This window comes from Artemia franciscana, chromosome 3 (assembly GCF_032884065.1).
Source record: "Artemia franciscana chromosome 3, ASM3288406v1, whole genome shotgun sequence".
Classification (NCBI taxonomy): Eukaryota; Metazoa; Arthropoda; class Branchiopoda; order Anostraca; family Artemiidae; genus Artemia; species Artemia franciscana.
Window position 1 is genome coordinate 45,725,379 of NC_088865.1, and position 20,382 is coordinate 45,745,760.

Genomic DNA, 20,382 nt, shown 5'->3' on the forward strand with positions numbered 1-20,382 from the left:
TGTTCAATGCGGTTTTTGTCTTTTTTATACGTGATCATCATTAGAAAAAAGGTGTGTGATAAACCCCAATGATCACTCCTATGCTAGTAGTTTCTATGTCTTAAATGTATTAATTTGTCAAACTACAGGCACCGTGTGTTTTGAAAAGTTGTCAAGTAGTGGGCAGGGTCCATGAGCTTTTTCTTTCATGCCACTTGTAAACTTGTTCCACTTGTTCACGCTTTGGTTTGAAGCATACAGAAGTGGTTATTTAGATCTTCTACTCTATTATCTAGTGGATTATTACTACTCTTGTTAGGTGTCTGGGGAATATATCCTTGGGTATTCCAATTTTGTTTTTCTCTTTTTTTTAGCGATAGTTTATATGTGTGTCTGCTTGCGCCTTTTTGTTTATGCGCTCCCATTCGTTTCTGCTTGTTTATGGAAAACGCTTCTTTTATCTGTTTCAATACAGTGTGGCTTTACTCGTTTATTTCAATCCAAAAAGCTTGTGACATCTGAGTATATAGATAATATATGAGACCACACTGGCTAGGAATGACAAAACGAGAAAACTTAAGAGAACGAAGAAAAACAGATAAAATCACACGCAGCGAAAAAGGGAGAAAACTGTAACTTTTTTGGTTGAGACCTCCGCTCAACCGTTTTCAGTGGAGAAATGAGGAAAATTTTAAAGACTAATGCCGCAGGATAATGTAAAAGACCTTAAAGAACTAAACTAAACTAGAAGAGATTCTTCAGAAACGATGAAAAGACAAAAGAATAAATAAAACGATATAGAATGACGGTTATTTTTTCAATTCGAATTTATTTCGTGTAAAAACTGTTGAATCGAGCTCTTGGCCGAAATATTTTTTATTTTCCACTCTTTTTTCACTGTTTGTTATTTACCTCATTCTTTTTGTTCCCCCACGTTTTATAGTTTTGTCTTTTTAGCATAATTTGTAGATAGTAGATACATGTCGTGATTTGTGTCTTGGGCAACAAAACACTTTTCTATTTAACTAAGGTGTCAAAATGCTATATTGTAATTGAGTATATTTCTGAACTGACAGGAATTGTATACCAGGTAGTATTTCCCATACCCTAGAACCTACTCATTGCAACTACCTGATTACAACTCAATGGAATCGTTCCCATTTTTAACACCCGCAATTTTCTAGGTATAATGTGTGAACTCCTGTGGTCGGATCCACAGCCCCAGCCTGGAAGGTCACCAAGTAAAAGAGGAGTGGGCTGTCAGTTTGGTCCGGATGTGACCACTCAATTCTTAGATGACAATTCTTTAGATTGTATTATTAGAAGTCACGAAGTTAAAGCTGAAGGCTATGAAGTTACTCATGATGGCAAATGTATCACAGTATTTTCTGCTCCTAACTACTGGTAAGTTTGAACATATTTTGTTTTATGGCTTGTTTATAGGAATAAATATTCCCTTACTTCACAAAGTTATATTTTTACTTCGCAAAGACGTGCTCGACAATTATGCCTTCAAGAACTCTAATTATGTTTTTCTTTGTTTTGTTTAGCGCTGAAGTTTCGTCTGTTTTGGCCTAAAATTGTTTTGACTGAATGAAAAAACTAAGTTTGCATATTTTTTTTTTTCCGTACAAGCAAGTATTTTGGCTTTTCAATAGAAAAACACGTCAAGTTACATGCAGAGGAGGGGTTTCATTTTCAAAACGTATTGGCATTGGCAAAACGTATTATCAGTAGCTAAACATTCAATCTCACTAGATCTTTGTTATTAATAACTTATTTTTAAATATTTATATGCGTAAAAAATTATATGTAACTAAATGGGAAAATTGGTGGCGCTTGTGATCCTCTACTTCTGTTTCGAAGAATTTATTTCACTGTTTCCGGAGAATTGTAGAGACATCTGGAAAGTTAAAACTTTTAAATATTGACCGATAGCAGCCACCAAAATGGCTTGACGACCACTTCCTGCGGCTTCTATCACGCTGAGCCTCTGTGACCTAATTTAGCTGACTAGAGCCATCCAATTGAGTATTCTGGGAAGTTTTGACCTGTAACTACTGATCAACAGTAAGGCTTAAGATGGCTTGGAGTCGATATCCTGTGACGTCTATCAAACTGGAATTTGAAAGCCATAATCGTTATCCCCTGATTAATTCGCAGAAGCCAACCATCCAACAATTGGAATTTTCACTTCGCTTCGACGAAAAGTCTAAAATTTGGGTCGCGGTTTCCACTTCAATTAAAGGTGCCTTACAAAGAGTATAAATTTTGGGGTGCAGATCTTTTAAATGTGTGGCTACTCACCCCCTCCTTTCAATACTGGGAACCCTAAGCTACGGAAATTGTTTGGAATATTTTTCTTTGTTATTTCTAACTTAATCTTGGTGACGCTGATTTTTGACTAATCCTATTTTACATAAAAAAAAAAGTATCAGCAATTTTCCAAAGCTTTTCAACAACAAAAGCGAACTGATTTGTCAAATACTCGGAAACGATATCGTTTTCCTTTAGTAGACTAAGAATAGCAGTCAATGAAATCTCGTATGAGCTTTTATGTCTGGAAAATAAGCAGTTTATATCGATTCCTTGCATAGACTTTATTTCTCAAAAGCGTTAAAAGAAAAAAAACAGGCTTTATGACGGCAGTGTCTTGGAACTTACTTGGAAAAATAAAGCGTCTTTTTTTCCCAGAAACGATTAGATAGATAGATGAAAATGTTTATTTAACAATGAAACCAAGTACGTCCTCATATACTCCCTTCCTTAAAGATTTATGGTAGGGGATGCAGGGAGTTAAGTCGTGGTTGATCCATGTAAATAAAAGGCTTCTGATTGATGTTTTGAAATTCGTCTTAATTATTTCATGTGAATTTTATTTGATGAAAAAAGTAGTTAGAATTTTTTTTACTTTATTATTTTCGTCATTTTGTTCCGAAATTAAATTTAAAAAACAAGTTTTTTTTACTGAAAGTAAGGAGCGTCATTAAAACTTAAAAGGGCCAGAAATTACTCCGTATATGAATGGGGCTGATCCCTCCTCAATGCCCTGCTCTTTACGCTAAAGTTTGACTCTTTCTCTCAACTCTACTTTTTAAAACAGTAAAAAACTTTAGCATAAAGAGCGCGGCGTTGAGGAGGGAACAGCCCCTTTCATATACGGTTTTAATGTCACTCCTTACTTTCAGTTTTAAAAAACTTTTTTTTTAATTTAATTTCTGAACGTTTTTGAATTAATGCATGTTTTGATTTTGGCTCTCCGCGCATGAATAATTAAAACAAAATTTTCATATCAATTTATTTTTTTGTCTAAATGGCTTTCTCATAATTTTGGTGGGACAATTTTAAGCAAAACAGGAGCGAGGGAAAAGGCCTAGTTACCTTCCAATTTTTTGGATACTTAAAAAGGCAACTAGAACTTTTAATTGTTTACAAACGTTTTTATTAGTAAAAATATACGTAACTTACGAATGAACTTATGTAACGAACTTCTATATTCGTATTTTTTACTACGTATATGATGGGGCTCCCCCCTCGTCAATACCTTGCTCTTTACGCTAAAGCTTAAAGTTTGTCCCAATTCCTTAAGAATGACCCCTGAATCAAAAAGGCCGTAAAATTAATAGTTGAAATTACTAAAAAGATCTTAGCGTAAAGGGCAAGGTATTAGGAGGAGGTGAACCCCTCATGTGCGCAATAATTTCTGTTCGTTTTAAGTTTTAACGCTGTCCTTACTTTCAGTTGAAAAACCTTTTCACATTTATTTTTAAATGCTAGAAAATTTGTCACGTTTTTTTAAATGCTAGAAAATTCTGCGCCCCCTTCATGGAAATTCTAATCCCCCATGGAAAGTTCCCCCCGCATAACCCCCTCCCCTCAACCCCTCCCCCAACAAAAAAATCCTCCTGAATACGTCTGTACACTTCCCGATAACCATTACTATATGTAAACACTTGTCAAAGTTTGTAACTTGCCGCCCTTCTCACGAGGACTATGAGGGAGTAAGTCGTCCCAAAGATATAGTTATTAGGCTTTTCGACTATGCTGAATAAAATGGCTTTCTCAGAATTTTGATTCGGTAGCTGGGAAAAAATGAGCTTAGGAGAGGGCCCAGGTGCCCTAATTTTTGGTCATTTTAAAAAGGATACTAGAACTTTTAATTTCCGTCAGAATGAGCCCTCTCGCGACATTCTAGGGCCACTGGGTTGATACGATCGCCCCTGGGAAAAAAACAAATAAACACGCATCCATGATCTGTCTTGTGGCAAAAAATATAAAATTCCACATTTTGTAGATAGGAGCTTGAAACTTCCACTGTATTGTTTTCTAATGCGCTGGATCTGATGATGTGATTTTCGTTAAGATTCTATCACTTTCAAGGGGCATTTCCTCGTATTTTCTAAAATAAGGCAAGTTTTCTCAGGTTCTTAACTTTTGATGAGTAAGATTAAACTTTATGAAACTTATATATTTAAGATCAGCATTGAAATGCGATTCTTTTGATGTAACTATTTGTATCAAATTTCCGTTTTTTAGAGTTTCAGTTACTATTGAGTCGGGTTGCTCCTTCCTGCAGATCGTTACCACGAACTGTTTGACTTAATGGTTTTTTTGGAGCTTCTCAGTTTAATAATTCTAGAATTCAGGGCTAAGCGTTCCTGATAGCTAAGGTGTATTGCGCATTAGAGAAACTAGAATTTAGATGATTCAGGTATGGAAATATGTGTATGTGAAAACGCCTTAATTTTCAAAGGAAGATAACTACGTATTTGATTATGGGGAATTTGGGGTATGGGAATACTTCTTATTCGGATCTTTACTATCGATAAATTGATTCATTTGCTCTGTTGGATTACTGGATCGTTAGTTCAATTTTTTAATTTGAATTTATCAATTGATTAACTTCAAACTATTTGCTTGTTTCACAGCGCCAATATTAATAGTGCACTGAGAGGAATCGGCTGAATCCCGCACAATGATTCTACTGCGATTGTTTGTGTTTTAACAGTTGTATTAGTAGTGGGGTATTTGTGGATGCGACCACAGTACGCCCTAGCAACCAGTTCCCTAGCAATCAAACCAACAGGTATTATTGGTTATTGATTGATTATGTACAACTAGGGGTTATGTAATACTTTAGGAGATGTTATTATTTACCTATACAAATTCATTGAGAATAACTTAATTTCGTGTGTTTACGATGCTTGTTTTGATAGAGCTTACGCAAGATTTGGTCCACTTACCTTAGTATTAGAAAAAAGTTCAAAGTGTCAACATTGTGGATATTAATTCTTTTTTCTTAGCATATTTTTAGTGATGGATATACTTACGCTATTGGAAGTTGAGGGTGCTAGCAGTAATGAAATTAAACATAGATTACCCATGTTGCAATAGAATTTACAAGGGGTTATCGGCTAACCATTGAATGAGATGAGATATTTACAAGATATCGATATCATTAAGCAATTTCAAGTTGGAAGAACAGATGTGTTTTGCAGCAAAAGTTAATATAATGCATATACAGAGACCACAAGAAGGAGACTACAAGAAAGACTTTTTTTTCGATAATGACTACCGCGAACCCTATTATTTCGATGAAGAATGTAACTTGGTTCACTCTGTAAATATTCTGTTGGTAGCTTCTTTTTAAGTTCAGTGATTCGAGCAAGTGTGGTGAGGGAGCTTAGACTCCCCGCTTCACAAATATTCTCATAAACACGTTTCAAAACTTTAGCCATTTTAAACGCAAACCCTTAGTGAAGTGTCCACTATCCTTTTGCATAATAACAGTTGATGCACTGGTTTTAAGACACCTTCCCATGGCACTTTTTAACAACAAATCATCATCACCACTTGGCGTGCTAGTGTTTGAAAATGGTTTAAATTATCTTTTGATATTTGACTACATTCCTTTGGTCGATTTAAATATGTTTATTGCCAATAAGACTTTTTAAGAACTTTGATGAGTTTAAAAATCTATACAAATGACTGTCAAATGATTCAAGTCTTTTATGATTTACAATCAAATCTGCTATCAAATCAATTAGATTGTAGGTCTTGCCATGTATTATAACACTATTCTTTTTACTATCAATTTGTACATGTTAACTTTCACTGAGATAGGTTAAGAGTCTTTTACATTGCTCGCAATGCGATTGTGGTAATAAGTCTGCAATACTTGCTAAAACTTTTGACAATGGCAAATCTTCTTCTTGTTTTGGTGGTGGTGAATTTCGAGGTGAACACGATCAATGACATTTATTTTGAGTTCTCTTTCGCGGTATTCCTGTCCACACGTTGAAGGGCATCTTGAAGCAAAAGTAATTATTCATCGTCGGCAATTGTCTCATTTCTTAATAAATTACTAAGATTATCTTCAAAGTGCTCTTTTGGTGAAAGGACGAGTTATATCGGTGTCAGCTTGTAGGGTTAAGTTATTTTTTGAAATTAATGTACAAATCCTGCAAATATTGGCAGTAACAGTGAAAATAAGCCATCAGCCGGATGAAGAAGCCGTTTTCTTATAAAAACCTTTCCCTTATTTTTGAATGCTAGAGCAGGTACAAGTGAACTATGTTGCTTTGTCTGTTGCTTAACTACTTCTGGCAGTTGAACATTGGCTTCAGTAAAATTGAAACAAAAGTTATGATAGAAGATGAATGAATTCTTCATCCACACCATGTTTGAGTATAGGCTTCCTAAGCCTTGGTTTTGAATTACCTAGGACGGAAAATAAGTGTCTGTTTTCATGTACTTTCTTCAGTGTCATGATGGCAACTAGTGACCTTTTTTACTGCTCACTGTTCGATATACAATAATTTCAGTGACAAAATGTCAGTGACTACACGTAAATCGCTGGCCGTGGTTTGATTGAGATCCAATCGAATATACCCGTAAGGTTTATTTGTAGCCTGATTGTATGCCGAGAGTAGAACTATCGGTTCACCGGGATACATTTGTTTTTTAAGCTATGAGGGAACTTGAATCATGAACAACCCTATAGATGATATGGTAGGTACAATTCAAAGCAAGTGGTCTTATACATATGCTTTGATGAAAGAGATTTTGGAGAACATCGGTTTTGAAATTTTTATGATGTGATCGGACCGTGAATAATTATAGCATCTTTTGAGACCTTTCTTCAGTGGATTCAGCTAAACCGTCAATAATCAATAACGATCAATAATATTAGACACGTCAAGTCGCCCCAGATGAATTTTGTGTTTGGTGCCATAGTCTTTATTTTGTCATAGGAATCTTGCAACACGCTATTGCAATACTAGATTTTTTTGAATTGTCTGAAAAACTTTTATCCCGATTTTGAATTATTTCCGTTAAAAGTGCCGTTTTGCCAGACATTCATGGCCCGCATAGAAATGATCTGAAAGGAGTCTTAAATTGATACATATAACACTTATCGATGTCAAATACAACTAATCGAACTTATTCTCAATCTGTTGAACAAATACTAATTCTGTATGCTCAAAAACACCAAAAAACAAAATACATGTTTTACTTTAATGTCATTAAATGTACTATAATTTATTTAAACAACATATTTACATAAGCAATTGGGAAGAAACAGCATATTTAAACAAAAAATAAGCACTTAAACATTAAAAAAACCTAACTATTAAACACACTTAGGAAATGCCCCCAACCGGAGGGCGCGTCGGCCGGTCGGATGAGTCTGGATCCTCCCCGGAGGGTGTAGTGGCATCTGCGACGGTCGAGGGCTGGAACGGGCCGGTGGTGGTAACAATAGTATAATATTATACGCTGTTTAGATACAGCAACGGTTCCGCCTTGCGTAAATGTATACAAAACGCTACATGAATATACTGCTGAGATCAGGACTGACAGAAAACTGTTGGGATGGGCCCTCCTCCCGCCTGCTATTGATTTTTTTTCAAACCGAGATTGTGTCTGTACTGTACACATATATCCCTGTCCAAAGTTAGTTAATGACCATGCGGTAGAACCTTTACACTGCCTGTACATACATAGACCTTCTCCGATATGACTGTCATGGTACTTTTTTCGACTCTAACCGTGTAGTTATAAATTTTAAAAAGCCAATCGCCATGACATTCGTTTCTTGGAACGAAAGTCATGTCGAAATTTTCCTTCACATAATGTGTAACCGCCCCCTTGCAGACTTTTTTTGATTTCCGCATTTTCAGTTGGCAGTGGTGCATTGGCAGTCGTGAAGGGAATCATAAATCGTTTCGATGGGGGGTAATTTTTCATCACCTAGCCTCGTAGCAGAGTTACTGCACTCATACGGGTATATGCCCTAACACCTTAATAAATCATATATTCTATCATCTGGAAAGCGCTGGAGAGGGAAGCGATACAAATCGTCGGTTTTCTGTATTTGAATCAATTGATTTAGGGATTTGGGGGGAAAACTATAGGAATCTAAAAAACGGGTCTTACTTAAGCACGAATTACCATTATCAATTTTTTTCCATTGAAATCTAAGACTAGCAGCTTCTCAGATGATTTAGGTGTGATATTATAAGAAGAAGAACCATTTACCCATGCGCTATCTACAACTTCACCTGTGTGCAAACGTGCCAACGCTGGTAATATGAATTTCAAATCATAGTTGGAATTTTGGATGTAAACCGGTAGAAAGTGTAGCTGCTTAACTTTTGAAAGATTATTTTGCCAGTCCACGAAAGACACTCCCCCTCCCCATAAAATTGGATTACTTAAATGATCAGGGTTGCGGACTTGGGATTTTCCCATTACCCTCAACAAATTTCCCTTTACCAACCCAACAGATGTTATTCTTTTTAATAGCCAACTCATCCTCTGGTAATAGACTCTTTGGGTAATTTGTATTATGCAGCCCTGCCCACACTAATAAATGAAACCATGGCCCCGCCCACATAATCTTCCCCACCCAATGTCTTGAAAACCTCTACCAATTGCATGGTATTATTAGCATCTCTTTGTGCATGTCCATAGGAGATATCAATGGCTTCATGTTCTTTTACACGATTAGATCTCAATGGATCTTACACATCTGTGAGTTCATTCTCTATGTCCAATCCCACCTTGTCGCTCTGCAAGAGTGAATTTTCAAAATTCTTGAACTGCAAGATGGCATTGTCACCCGAAACCGTCTCCACAGACTGGTACCCATTACGCTTCCAGTGCCTCGAGTAGTGCTTTAATTGAATTCTGTTTGGAAACATGATAGACGCATCGGTCAATAATTACGTGAAGTGTACTGGATGTGAAGTGTTACTTGACTTACAACCTGGCTAATGTTTTTAATTCGAAAATGTCCGATTGAATTGGGCTCTTTAGCAGGCTCGTCAAGAAGCCATACCCCGTGCTTTACCAATTCAATGGACGGAGCCCTCACTGAATACATTACACCCTTTCTTTATTTACGTTGACCCTCTTCAAGTTTTGTGTCATACTGAACACCGTAATATCAATTTTTAAATGCTTGTTAGCCTTCTCAAAAGTTTCTATTCTTTTAATTGTTACAGGATATGGCCCTTTTAAACTGTTAAAATCTGCTTTAAGAAACTCTGCATCCTTCTCACCCCCATTGACTGCCAAATCGTCTTAATTTGCCTTACTAGCATTATTTTTCAGCGGCTTATGATCTGCGACAAGGACCGCATACGTGAAGCACTCTAGCCCCGTATCGAAGCAAATTTGTTATACGCCCTTACATCCCTTTAAATATGCATTATATTTTACAGCCCTTTCCCCTCCCCACTTCTTAAAACATTTTTTTTTAATTTTGTTACATAAAGGTCTAAACGCTCGATAATAAAATTATTGATCCTCTTCCTTTTTCATTATAGCTATCTACCATATTGAAAATACTCCCTAAAATTGTCTGACGGATGCTTTAATACTATCTCGTTCACCCGCCTCCCTAAGTTGTCTATCAATAAGGGTTCAAATTTTGCCTAGTTATCAGTTCAATATATCCATTGGATCCGAATAGATACTACCAGCTGTAAGAGTGTTGACTGGATCCCCCAATTCAGCTCTAAAAAATAAAAACTTTGCCGAGTGCCTAAGTTCGAATTACAGAGATAAAAATCAGGTAATATAGGGGGTGAACCGCTTCCTCTTTGTCCTGCTTTCCCTGGTCTCCCTCCTCACGGTCACTATGAGTACTGAAAGGGATGGTCGCCCTCTGATCTGATCGCACTTTCTTGGGATTGTTTGGTGTTAGCTCATAATCCACCCATTCATAATCCTTGTCAGGCCCGAGATCAGCTAACAAGACCATCTAAACAAAGTTTGGGGGAGGTACACTGTTTGGGTTCACCCAACACTAAATAAATTTACACCTCCCTCTCACTTTCCTCTAGGGCCAGTTCTGTCTCCATTAGCAAGTCAGTGTTATCGTAGAGATTTTAGGCCCCTTGAGTTGGCGATAATGTCGCTAAGTGAACCTAAAAATAATAAATTATTTTCTCTTTTAAATTGTTTAGTTTTAATCAGTAAAAAGGAACACATTAGCCCAAAAAAGAATATATTTTTAGTCTGTAGTTATTTTTTGTGGGGACAAAGCTCTTTTCCTGTACTATCCACTTATTAAGCTGAAAAAAAACATATAGCTCTATTTTTTAGGATCAAACCACCTCCCAGGGGTGCCGAACAAGGTACATAACAAATCCTGGCTATTAATCTGAAAAAAACCTATGGCTTTATTTTTGAGGGGTAGAACCCCCCCCCCCCTTCGCAATAGTATTGAATAGGGTTTCCCTCACCTTTTGAAATTTCGTTGAAAGAAAGTCAAGAAAGTCAATTTATTAATACTAAAGAAAACTATTACAAAAGTAAATCAATTAATAGGCCCAAGAAGCTATGCTTGTAATGGGCCACAGAGAACAAAAAAAAAAAAAAAACACTTATAAAATATATACAAAAAAAAAGAAAAAAACACTGGAACAAGACAAGATTTTAAAAGAAGAGAAGTGACATACAAATTGGGATAGAATTAAAAGAGAGACAAAAATTATTTAACTGGAAAGACCCGACGAAATAATGCCTTTGCAGAAAGAAAAAGAGGGACATCCAAAGGGATGGAGTTCCATAATAGAATTGACTGATATACAGGAGACCTCTGAGCTGCTGTAGAGGATCGTTTTGGTAAAATAAATCGTCGAGAAGAATTACGCAAAGAAGAAAAGTACCTACCTGAGCCTGTCCTTGAGAAAAACTGCTGCAGGGTCGGTGGAAGAGTACCTAGAAAAGCAGAATGCGCTAAATAAAGAGTATTTTACCTATAATATGATCCAGCGGAGCTATTCCAGTATCATTATAAAGATCAGAGGAAGGGTAAAGCCGAGTGAGAAGAAAAGTAGCCTTCACTGCCCTATTTTGGGCTCTTTGAAGTTAGCAGAGAAGAGATTTATTAGTATTGCCCCAGACAGAGCAGCAATAAGAAAGGTAAGGATGAATAAAACCATGATAAAGAGAAACCATAATATCAGGAGGAAGAAATGAATTAATCCGGAGCAACAATGAAGACTGGCGGAGTATTAAGGAACGGGTGTGAGTTATATGCGGTTTAAAAGAAAGAAAACAGTCAAGATACACACCAAGAAGTTTCACCATAGTAGCTTGTGGTATAATATCATTCCCAAAAGTCAGGGTGATTGGCTCCCGTACGTCTCTCATGCGGTAAGGGGTCCTAAAGTTGACAATGGCACTCTTTCGGCTGTTAAGAGCCATACCATTTGACCAGCACCAATCCTTTACTTTATCAAGAAGACCTTGAGCTATAAAAGTGGCAGATGGCAGGTCCACCGCAGCAATGAAAAAATTACTGTCATCAGCAAAAAGAACAGGGTGAATATGGGGACGAAGACCATCAACAAGATCATTAATGTAGATTAGAAACAAAAGTGGTGAGTCTGAAATTGTTAAACTTACGGGAGGGGTATCCATTTGCCGGGTTATGTTCGCATCTTCGCCAGAGAAACCTGCTAGTAACTGGTTAATCCAACTTCCAATTAATCCAACTAAACCCCTGGCATTTCAATGGGAACCTGTAAAAAAAGATTAACAGTTATTTTCTTCTTAAACACATATGGTTTTCATCATGAAAAAGAATATTATTATTAAGCTGGGAGCTCAGGGATTCTCACCTTTTAGTTAACGAAAATATCCTCTTTTGAAATGGTATTGTTATTCTCTAAAATAGTTTATTATTTTTAACGTGATGAAAAACCTATTTTTAGGATGGGCAGTGCCCTCAAACCTTCCTCCCAGAGGCGTTGAACAAGGGTCCTCTCGATGTCCTACTATTTGAACACCTACAATGCGTAAAATCAAAAAGTTTTTACCGCTAAAGCATATAATAAGCTGATGAACTTTTCGAAAAAATATTGGTTTATGATCTATGCTTGTCAAATAATTTTACTCGCGACGGGGTTCTCCATCTGTTCATTGCCGCCTTGTAATGAGGGCACAGAAGGCCCAAGATCTTTGGCATGGGGCTGGGGGTCTGCAGAAGTGGACACATTCTCGCCTTGCAAAGATGTTTGTGAAGTAGTCGCTTCCACACCATGCACGGTTGGTAGTGAAACCCCCGCGAGTTTGCCGCTTTGTAGAGAGAACACAAAAGTACCCATATTCTCATTCACCTTCGCGTTCTTGTCGGGGTTGGGGGGCTTCGTAGCTAGAGTTTTTTATGAAGTAGAAATTAATTTTTTTGTTATCATAATAACTTGACCCTAGTTTCAACTTATCCCCCGCTAAATTTAACTCGAATAAATATTTCAGTTTTCCATATAATTGCCCTAAAAAATCTTAGTTCTAACATGTATTGTCTTCTTTGAGCCTAGTTTCAACATGTTCCCCATTATATTTGCTTCCAATTACGAACCTGTAGCCACCTACGCCTCCCAAATGCACCACCAAACTTCCTGTAATAACAGGAACAAACTTCCTGTAATAAAGAATAAATCTTTAGTTTTCCTAATAACTCGAGCCTAGTTTCAACATGCTCCTCATTAGGTTCACTTCTAATAACCCACGCACAGCCACAAATACTGTACTTTTATTACAGCAAAATGAATACCTACTCCCTCTTGCTTACAGTATTTAAGCGGGATGGGGGCCTTACTCTATAATTCATTATTATACTCAAAAAAACTCTTGCTTAACTATTAGTATTTACCATTAAAAAAAACTATCCACCCCTTGCATAAATATGTTACATTTATGTTTGCATTTTACTCTAGCTATTAAAATCCATTAGAAGCAGTAATGTATTTGGTCAAAACCAACTAATCCAGTTCACGATAGCAGATGCTTCCTTATTCATTAAATATTGATGGGTAAGATTCGCAATGCGGAAATGTTCCCTACCTAATTAAGTAACACTAGGGTGACCTAGTTTATCACCTCTTGATTCTTTTACCGACTGCATCTGGCATTGCAAAAATATATTTTTGCAGCAAAGCATATTTGACCTTATTATATCACCTAGAGAACCATGCAAAGGTGGGAGGGGTTAGGTTTTTACTTGTTAATTTTAAATAGATAATTATATCAGCTACAGTTTAAGTAGGCTCGCTATATCTTTTTTTTTTTGGGGGGGGGCTACACCCGTCCTTAGTGTACTTATAATCTTACCTTTAAGTCGACTCGGATCAAATCTTTCTTAGGATATCTTCGGTCGCGACTCATTTTGAAACCTAACTGGTGAATTTCCATGTTTAAATGCCAAATTCATATTCTAATGGGACATGGTAAGGGAGCAAACGAAACTGTGTAACAGGAAATATTTGGTGTCCTTAATCCTTTGTTGAAAACCTGAAAATTTGTTGGAAAGATCACATAACGAGACGCCTTTGTGTGTTAACAGCAATGAAAATAAATTTGAGAATTCAAAAATTGTCTCGTGTAAGTCCCACTAAAAAACCTATGTCATCTCCTTAAGTAAAACATTGGATTAAGGGGTACTGTAATCATTTTTATGGCACTTGGTATTAACCAAGTGACATATAGCAATCGCCAATTCTGTCGGTCCCGGTTTTGCTACTTTAGGCACTTCCAGGTAAGCTAGGACGATGAAATTTGGCAGGCGTATCAGGGACCGGACCAGATTAAATTAGAAATAGTCGTTTTCCCAATTTAACCATCTGGGAGGAGTGGGGGCCGGTTAATTCGTAAAAAATAGAAAAAACGAAGTATTTTTAACTTATGAGCGGGTGATGGGATCTTATTGAAATTAGATGTTTGGAATGATATTGTGTCTCAGAGCTCTTATTTTAAATCCCGACCGGATCTGATGACATTGGGGGGAGGTGGAGGGGGGAAACCTAAAATCTTGGAAAACATTTAGAGTGGAGGGATCGGAATGAAACTTGATGGGAAAAATAAGCACAAGTCCCAGATACACGATTGACATAATCGGAACGGATCCGCTCTCTTTGGGGTAGTTGGGGGGGAGGATAATTCTGAAAAATTAGGAAAAATTAGGTATTTTTAACTTACGAACGAATCTCAATGAAATTTGATGTTTAGAAGGATATCGTGTCTTAGAGCTCTTATTTTAAAGCTTGACCGGATCTGGTGACATTGGGGGGGAGGGGAGTTTGGAGGGGGAAACCTAAAACTTGGAAAACACTTAGAGTGGAGGGATCGGGATGAAACTTGGTGGGAAAAATAAACACAAGTCCTAGATACATGATTGACATAAACGGAACGGATCCACTCTCTTTGGGGTAGTTGGGGGGGTTATTTCTGAAAAATTAGAAAAAAATGAGGTATTTTTAACTTACGAACGAGTGATCGGATCTCAATGAAATTTGATATTTAGAAGGATATCGTGGCTCAGAGCTCTTATTTTAAACCCGACCGGATCTGGTGACATTGGGGGGTTGGGGTTGGGAGGGGGAAACCTTAAGCTTGGAAAACACTTAGAGTGGAGGGATCGGGATGAAAGTTGGTGGGAAAAATAAGCACAAGTCCTGGATACATGATTGACATAAACGGAACGGATCCGCTCTCTTTGGGGTAGTTGGGGGAGGGGTTAATTCTGAAAAATTAGAAAAAATGACGTATTTTTAACTTACGAACGGGTGATCGGATCTCAATGAAATTTGATATTTAAAAGGATATCGTGTCTCAAAGCAATGATTTTAAATCCTGACCGGATCTGGTGACATTGGGGGAAGTTTGGGGTGGGGGAACCTAAAATCATGGAAAACGCTTAGATTGCAGGGATCTGGATGAAACTTGGTGGGGAAAATAATCAGAAGTCTTACATACGTGATTTACATAATTGGAATGGATCCGCTCTATTGGGGGGGGGGGGGGGTAGTTCTGAAAAATAGAAAAAAATGACGTATTTTTAACTTATGAAGGAGTGATCGGATCTTCATGAAACTTCCTATTTAGAAGGACCTCGTAACTCAGATCTCTTATTTTAAATCTCAACCGGATCAAGCGTAATTGGGGGGGGGGCAGTTGGGGGAACCGGAAATCTTAGAAAATACTTAAAGCCGTGAGATCAGGATGAAACTATATGGGAAGAATAGAAACATGTCTAAGATACATGACTGACATAACCGGACCGGATCTGCTCTCTTTGTTGGAATGGGGGGGGTAATTTTGAAAACTGAGGTATTTGTAACTTACGAAAGGGTGACCAGATCTTAATGAAATTTGATATTTAGAAGGATCTTGTGCTTTAAAGTTATAATTGTAAATTCCGACCAGATCCTGTGACATTGGGGGGAGTTGGAGGGGGAAACTGGAATTTTTGTAAAACGTGAAAATTGGGGTATTTTTATCTTACGAACAGATGATCGGATCTTAATGAAATTTGATTTTTAGTAGGAATTCATGTCTCGGAGCTCTTATTTCAAATCCCGACCAGATCCTTTGACATTAGGGGAGCTGGAGGAAGAAATTTTGGAAAAACACTTGGAGTAGAGGAATCAGGATGAAGCTGGGTGGATAGAATAAACAAATGTCCTTGATACGTGATTGACAGAATCGTACTGGATTCGCTCTTTTTTTTTTGGGAGTTTGGGGGAGGGGTTCAGTGATTTGGCGAGTTTGGTGCTTCTGGACGTGCTAGGACGATGAAAATTGGTAGGCGTGCCAGGGAGCTGCACAATTTGACTTGATAAAGTTGTTTTCCCAGATTCGACCATCTGGGGGGCTAGAGGGAGAGAAAGAATTAGAAAAAATTAGGTATTTATAACTTACGAGTGGGTGATCGGATCTTAATGAATTTTGATATTTAGAAGGACATCGTGACTCAGAACTCTTATTTTAAATCCTGACCGGCATTAAGCCTCTTATTTTCCTTTTTAAATCAATCTATTGATTCATAGAATTTTGTTAGAGCTCATTCCATATGATCTCTTGGCTCTTAGCTCTCGTCACAAGTGCCATATGAGCTCTTAGCTCTTGTTTTTATTGGAGTAATGTCTTGAGGGGAAAACATCTTGTAAAAAAGAATTCCCGAAGAAAAATATCTTCTATAGTATTACTTAACAGCCAGGTGTACATAATTGATCAATAACACCGGCATCTTGAAGAAACTCCGCCAAATATCCAGTAGCTGAAAAAAAGTGCCGGCGCCGGGACTCGAAAGGGATAGTGGCCATTACAATCCACTATGTCCCCAGTACTTGTATTGGCTTCACTGCTGTAAAGCAAGTTCTGTTCTGTAAACATGGGTTAATTTAAACATGGGTATTAATTAAACATGGGGTTAATTTAAACATGGGTATTAATGTTAACCTGGTCTTTAAACATGAGTATATTTATTAAAAAAAAATCTACAGTGGGTGGATACGCGGGAAAAGTACCAATAAAAGCAGAGGAAACAAGCTTCCTTTTTAGCTTTTCTCTCCCCTGCCTCAACAAAAAGCTATACACAATAGTAGCTAGGGTAGACGGAGCTATTTTAATTCAGTTGCGTGACACGCATTTTCTTTTTGTGCTATTTTTATGTTAATTCTGCTGGTTTTGGCGCTCAAAATTTCGTCCTGACATCAAACGATTAAATTTTACTTGTGTTCCTGTCCGTAACCTGCCTTTCCCATGTTTACTTGATAACGTTAAAGCAACATCAAAATTGAAACTTATATCCTAACATAAATCAGTTCAAACAGTTCATGGTAACGAACTATAAGTAAGGAGCGACCCGGCTCAATAGTAACCAAAACTCTAAAAAATTGAATTTTGATATCAATAGCTACATCAAAAGAATCGCATTTTAATGCTGATTATAAATATATAAGTTTCATCAAGTTTAGTCTTACCCATCAAAAGTTACGAGCCTGAAAAAGTTTGCATTATTTAAGAAAATAGGGGAAAACACCCCCTAAAAGTCGTAGGATCTTAACGAAAATGACACCATCAGATTCAGCGTATCAGAGAACCCTACTGTAGAAGTTTCAAGTTCCTATCTACAAAAATGTGGAATTTTGTATTTTTTGCCAGAAGACAAATCACGGGTGCGTGTTTATTTGTTTGTTTTTTTGTTTTTTCTTTTTCCCAGGGGACATCGTATCGACCAAGTGGTCCTAGAATGTCGCAAGAGGGCTCATTCTAACGGAAATGAAAAGTTCTAGTGCCCTTTTTAAGTGACCAAAAAATTGGAGGGCATCTAGGCCCCCTCCCATGCTCATTTTTTTCCCAAAGCCAACGGATCAAAATTTTGAGATAGCCATTTTGTTCAGCATAGTCGAAAACCATAATAACTATGTGTTTGGGGATGACTTACTCCCCCACCATCCCTAAGGGAGGGGCTGCAAGTTACAAACTTTGACCAGTGTTTACATATAGTAATGGTTATTGGGAAGTGTACAGACGTTTTCAGGGAGATTTTATTTTATTTGGGGGTGGGTCTGAGGAGAGGGGGCTATGTTGGAGGATCTTTCCTTGGAGGAATCTGTCATGGGGGAAGAAAAATTCAATGAAAAGGGCGCAGGATTTTCTAGCATTACTATAAGAAAACAATGAAAAATAAACATGAAAACTTTTTTCAAATGAAAGGAAGGAGTAGCATTGAAACTTAAAACGAACAGATATTATTACGAATATGAGGGGTTCTAATAATACTTTAGCATAAAGAGCGAGGTATTTAGGAGGAGATAAATACCTCGCTCTTTGTGCTAAAGTATTTTTAGTAATTTCAACTATTTATTCTATGGCCTTTCTGATTCAGGGGTCATTCTTAAAGAATTGGGACAAGACTTACGATTTAGTGTAAAGAGCGAGGTATTAACGAGGGTACAAACCTCCTCGTATACATAATAAAAATATAAGGTTATGAAAGTTTGTTACTTAAGTTAATTCTTCAGTTACGTATATTTTTTACAAATAAAAACGTTCGTTAAAAATTGAAAGTTCTAGTTGCCTTTTTAAGTAACCGAAAAATTGGAGGGCAACTAGGCCTCCTTCTCCACCCCTTATTTCTCAAAATTGTCTGATCAAAACTAAGAGAAAGCCATTTAGCCAAAAAAGAATTAATATACAAATTTCATTTTGATAATTTATGTGCGGAGAGCCAAAACCAAACATGCATTAATTCAAAAACGTTCAGAAATTAAATAAAAAAAACTAATTTTTTTAGCTGAAAGTAAGGAGCGACATTAAAACTTAAAACGAACAGAAATTACTCCGTATATGAAACGGGTTGTCCCCTCCGCAATCCCTCGCTCTTTACGCTAAAGTTTGACTCTTTGCCACAATTCTACTTTTTAAAACAATTATAAGCTTTAGCGTAAAGAGCGAGGGATTGCGAAGGGGACAACCCATTTCATATACGGAGTAATTTCTGTTCGTTTTAAGTTTTAATGTCGCTCCTTACTTTCAGCTAAAAAAATTAGTTTTTTTTTATTTAATTGCATAAGAGATCAAACTGAAAGAACGGAATTAATCATGAATGTTGAAATAAAGTCTAAAATGAACAGAAAATGTGACAGTTTCATGTGGCATTGCCACTCCTTCAATAGGCTAGAATTTGATCTGTGCTTGAAATCCTGGTTATTGTCCCTAGTGTTAAAATGAGTGGACAGTGATTGCTCGACTGTTTTTGAAAACGGTCGCATTTTCACGGTGGTATTTACTTTTTAGGATATTAGGGAAACTGTTAGCTATAAAAAAAATGTATTGCCTCTAGCTCCAAGACTGCCTGGCATATTTTTATTAACTAATTTATTTTTCAAACCAACTGTTTTTTTTTACACCTGGTTGGATCTTTGTTTCCCGACCGTATGGATTTTTTTTTATATTTCCCAGAAAATAAATTTCATGTTTTGTAGGTTTAATGATAGATGTAATAAAGCTCTTTAATTTTTATTGATATGTCTTCCTTAATACGATTTTTTAGGAACTTTTCAAGCGAATCGTTTAAACACTTATTCTGTTTAAAGGTGTGTTTTATCTATATTTTCTCATGACAGGTCTTGTTTTTTTCATTTTTCTCTTAATACCTTCTACAGTGTTTTTTGTGTGTATAGAGGGTCACAGAAAAATTGTAATTAACATTATTATTTTTGTTCAGCTACGCCCTATCATTTTTTTTCTTATTCAAATGCTTGAACAAATTTTTTTCTTCAAGAAAAGCTTAAAATACTAAGGACAGGAAAAGACCTGAGTGTTTGAATTCGTTAAGTGGGAACTTCCACAGTCATGCACACCTTAAAAAATTTGGAAAGAGTCAGGAATTAAATCTGACTATAATTTATAATTTAATTTATTATACTGTATAATATAGTTTTTGGTATAGGTTTGGTACTGGTCGTCGAATTATTTTTTTTGAAAATATACCACGGGGGGGGGCGGTCGAAAATCAGCAAAAAATAAACTATAATCATGTGCGAATAAACCGTTTGAAAAAGAGAACGTTGTCTTTGGTAATCAATAGATTGTTTTTTTTTAATCCTTACGGACTAAAAACATGGTCAAATACAGCTAATTATTTTTACTTATTTACTTTCATGGTTCAGCATGGCAACAGTGACAGAAGTATGACACTGCCCTAAAAACCTTACAATTTTGGGAAAACCGAAAGACAAATACTGGCAAATCGTGATTTTCCTCTATAATTAGAACTAAGATGGGCCTAGGCAGGCTCGTGCGCAGTTTTTTTTTTTTTTTTTTTTTTTTGTGGAGCCCAATTCAAAAAATTGAGATTTTGAATAAGAAAGACCCAGGAGTTAGAAAAAATTAAAAAAAAATTGGGTAGGTCCAGAGTCCCTACAATGGTGTGCATCACTGGGTTTTGGGGACTAAAATTGTATTATTTCAGTGTCCTTGGTATACTAAGGATATTTACATACGCCGGAAATATTTTTTTTTTACCTCTCCATTATTGACAGAACCTACTGTGTTGTATGGGATTCAGTTTCTTTTTGCTCGCCTTTAAAATTTGGAAGT

General features: G+C 36.7%; 1 protein-coding gene across 3 annotated transcripts in view; it reads left to right on the plus strand.

The window, feature by feature from the left end:
• LOC136025322 (serine/threonine-protein phosphatase 5-like) overlaps window positions 1–20,382 on the plus strand; it is a 132,591-nt gene that overhangs the window by 103,537 nt on the left and 8,672 nt on the right. For all 3 annotated transcript variants that reach the window (XM_065701231.1, XM_065701232.1, XM_065701233.1), the window contains exon 9: window positions 1,164–1,383. In XM_065701231.1, the coding sequence (XP_065557303.1) occupies window positions 1,164–1,383 (220 nt within the window). The remainder of the gene's footprint in view (window positions 1–1,163; window positions 1,384–20,382) is intronic.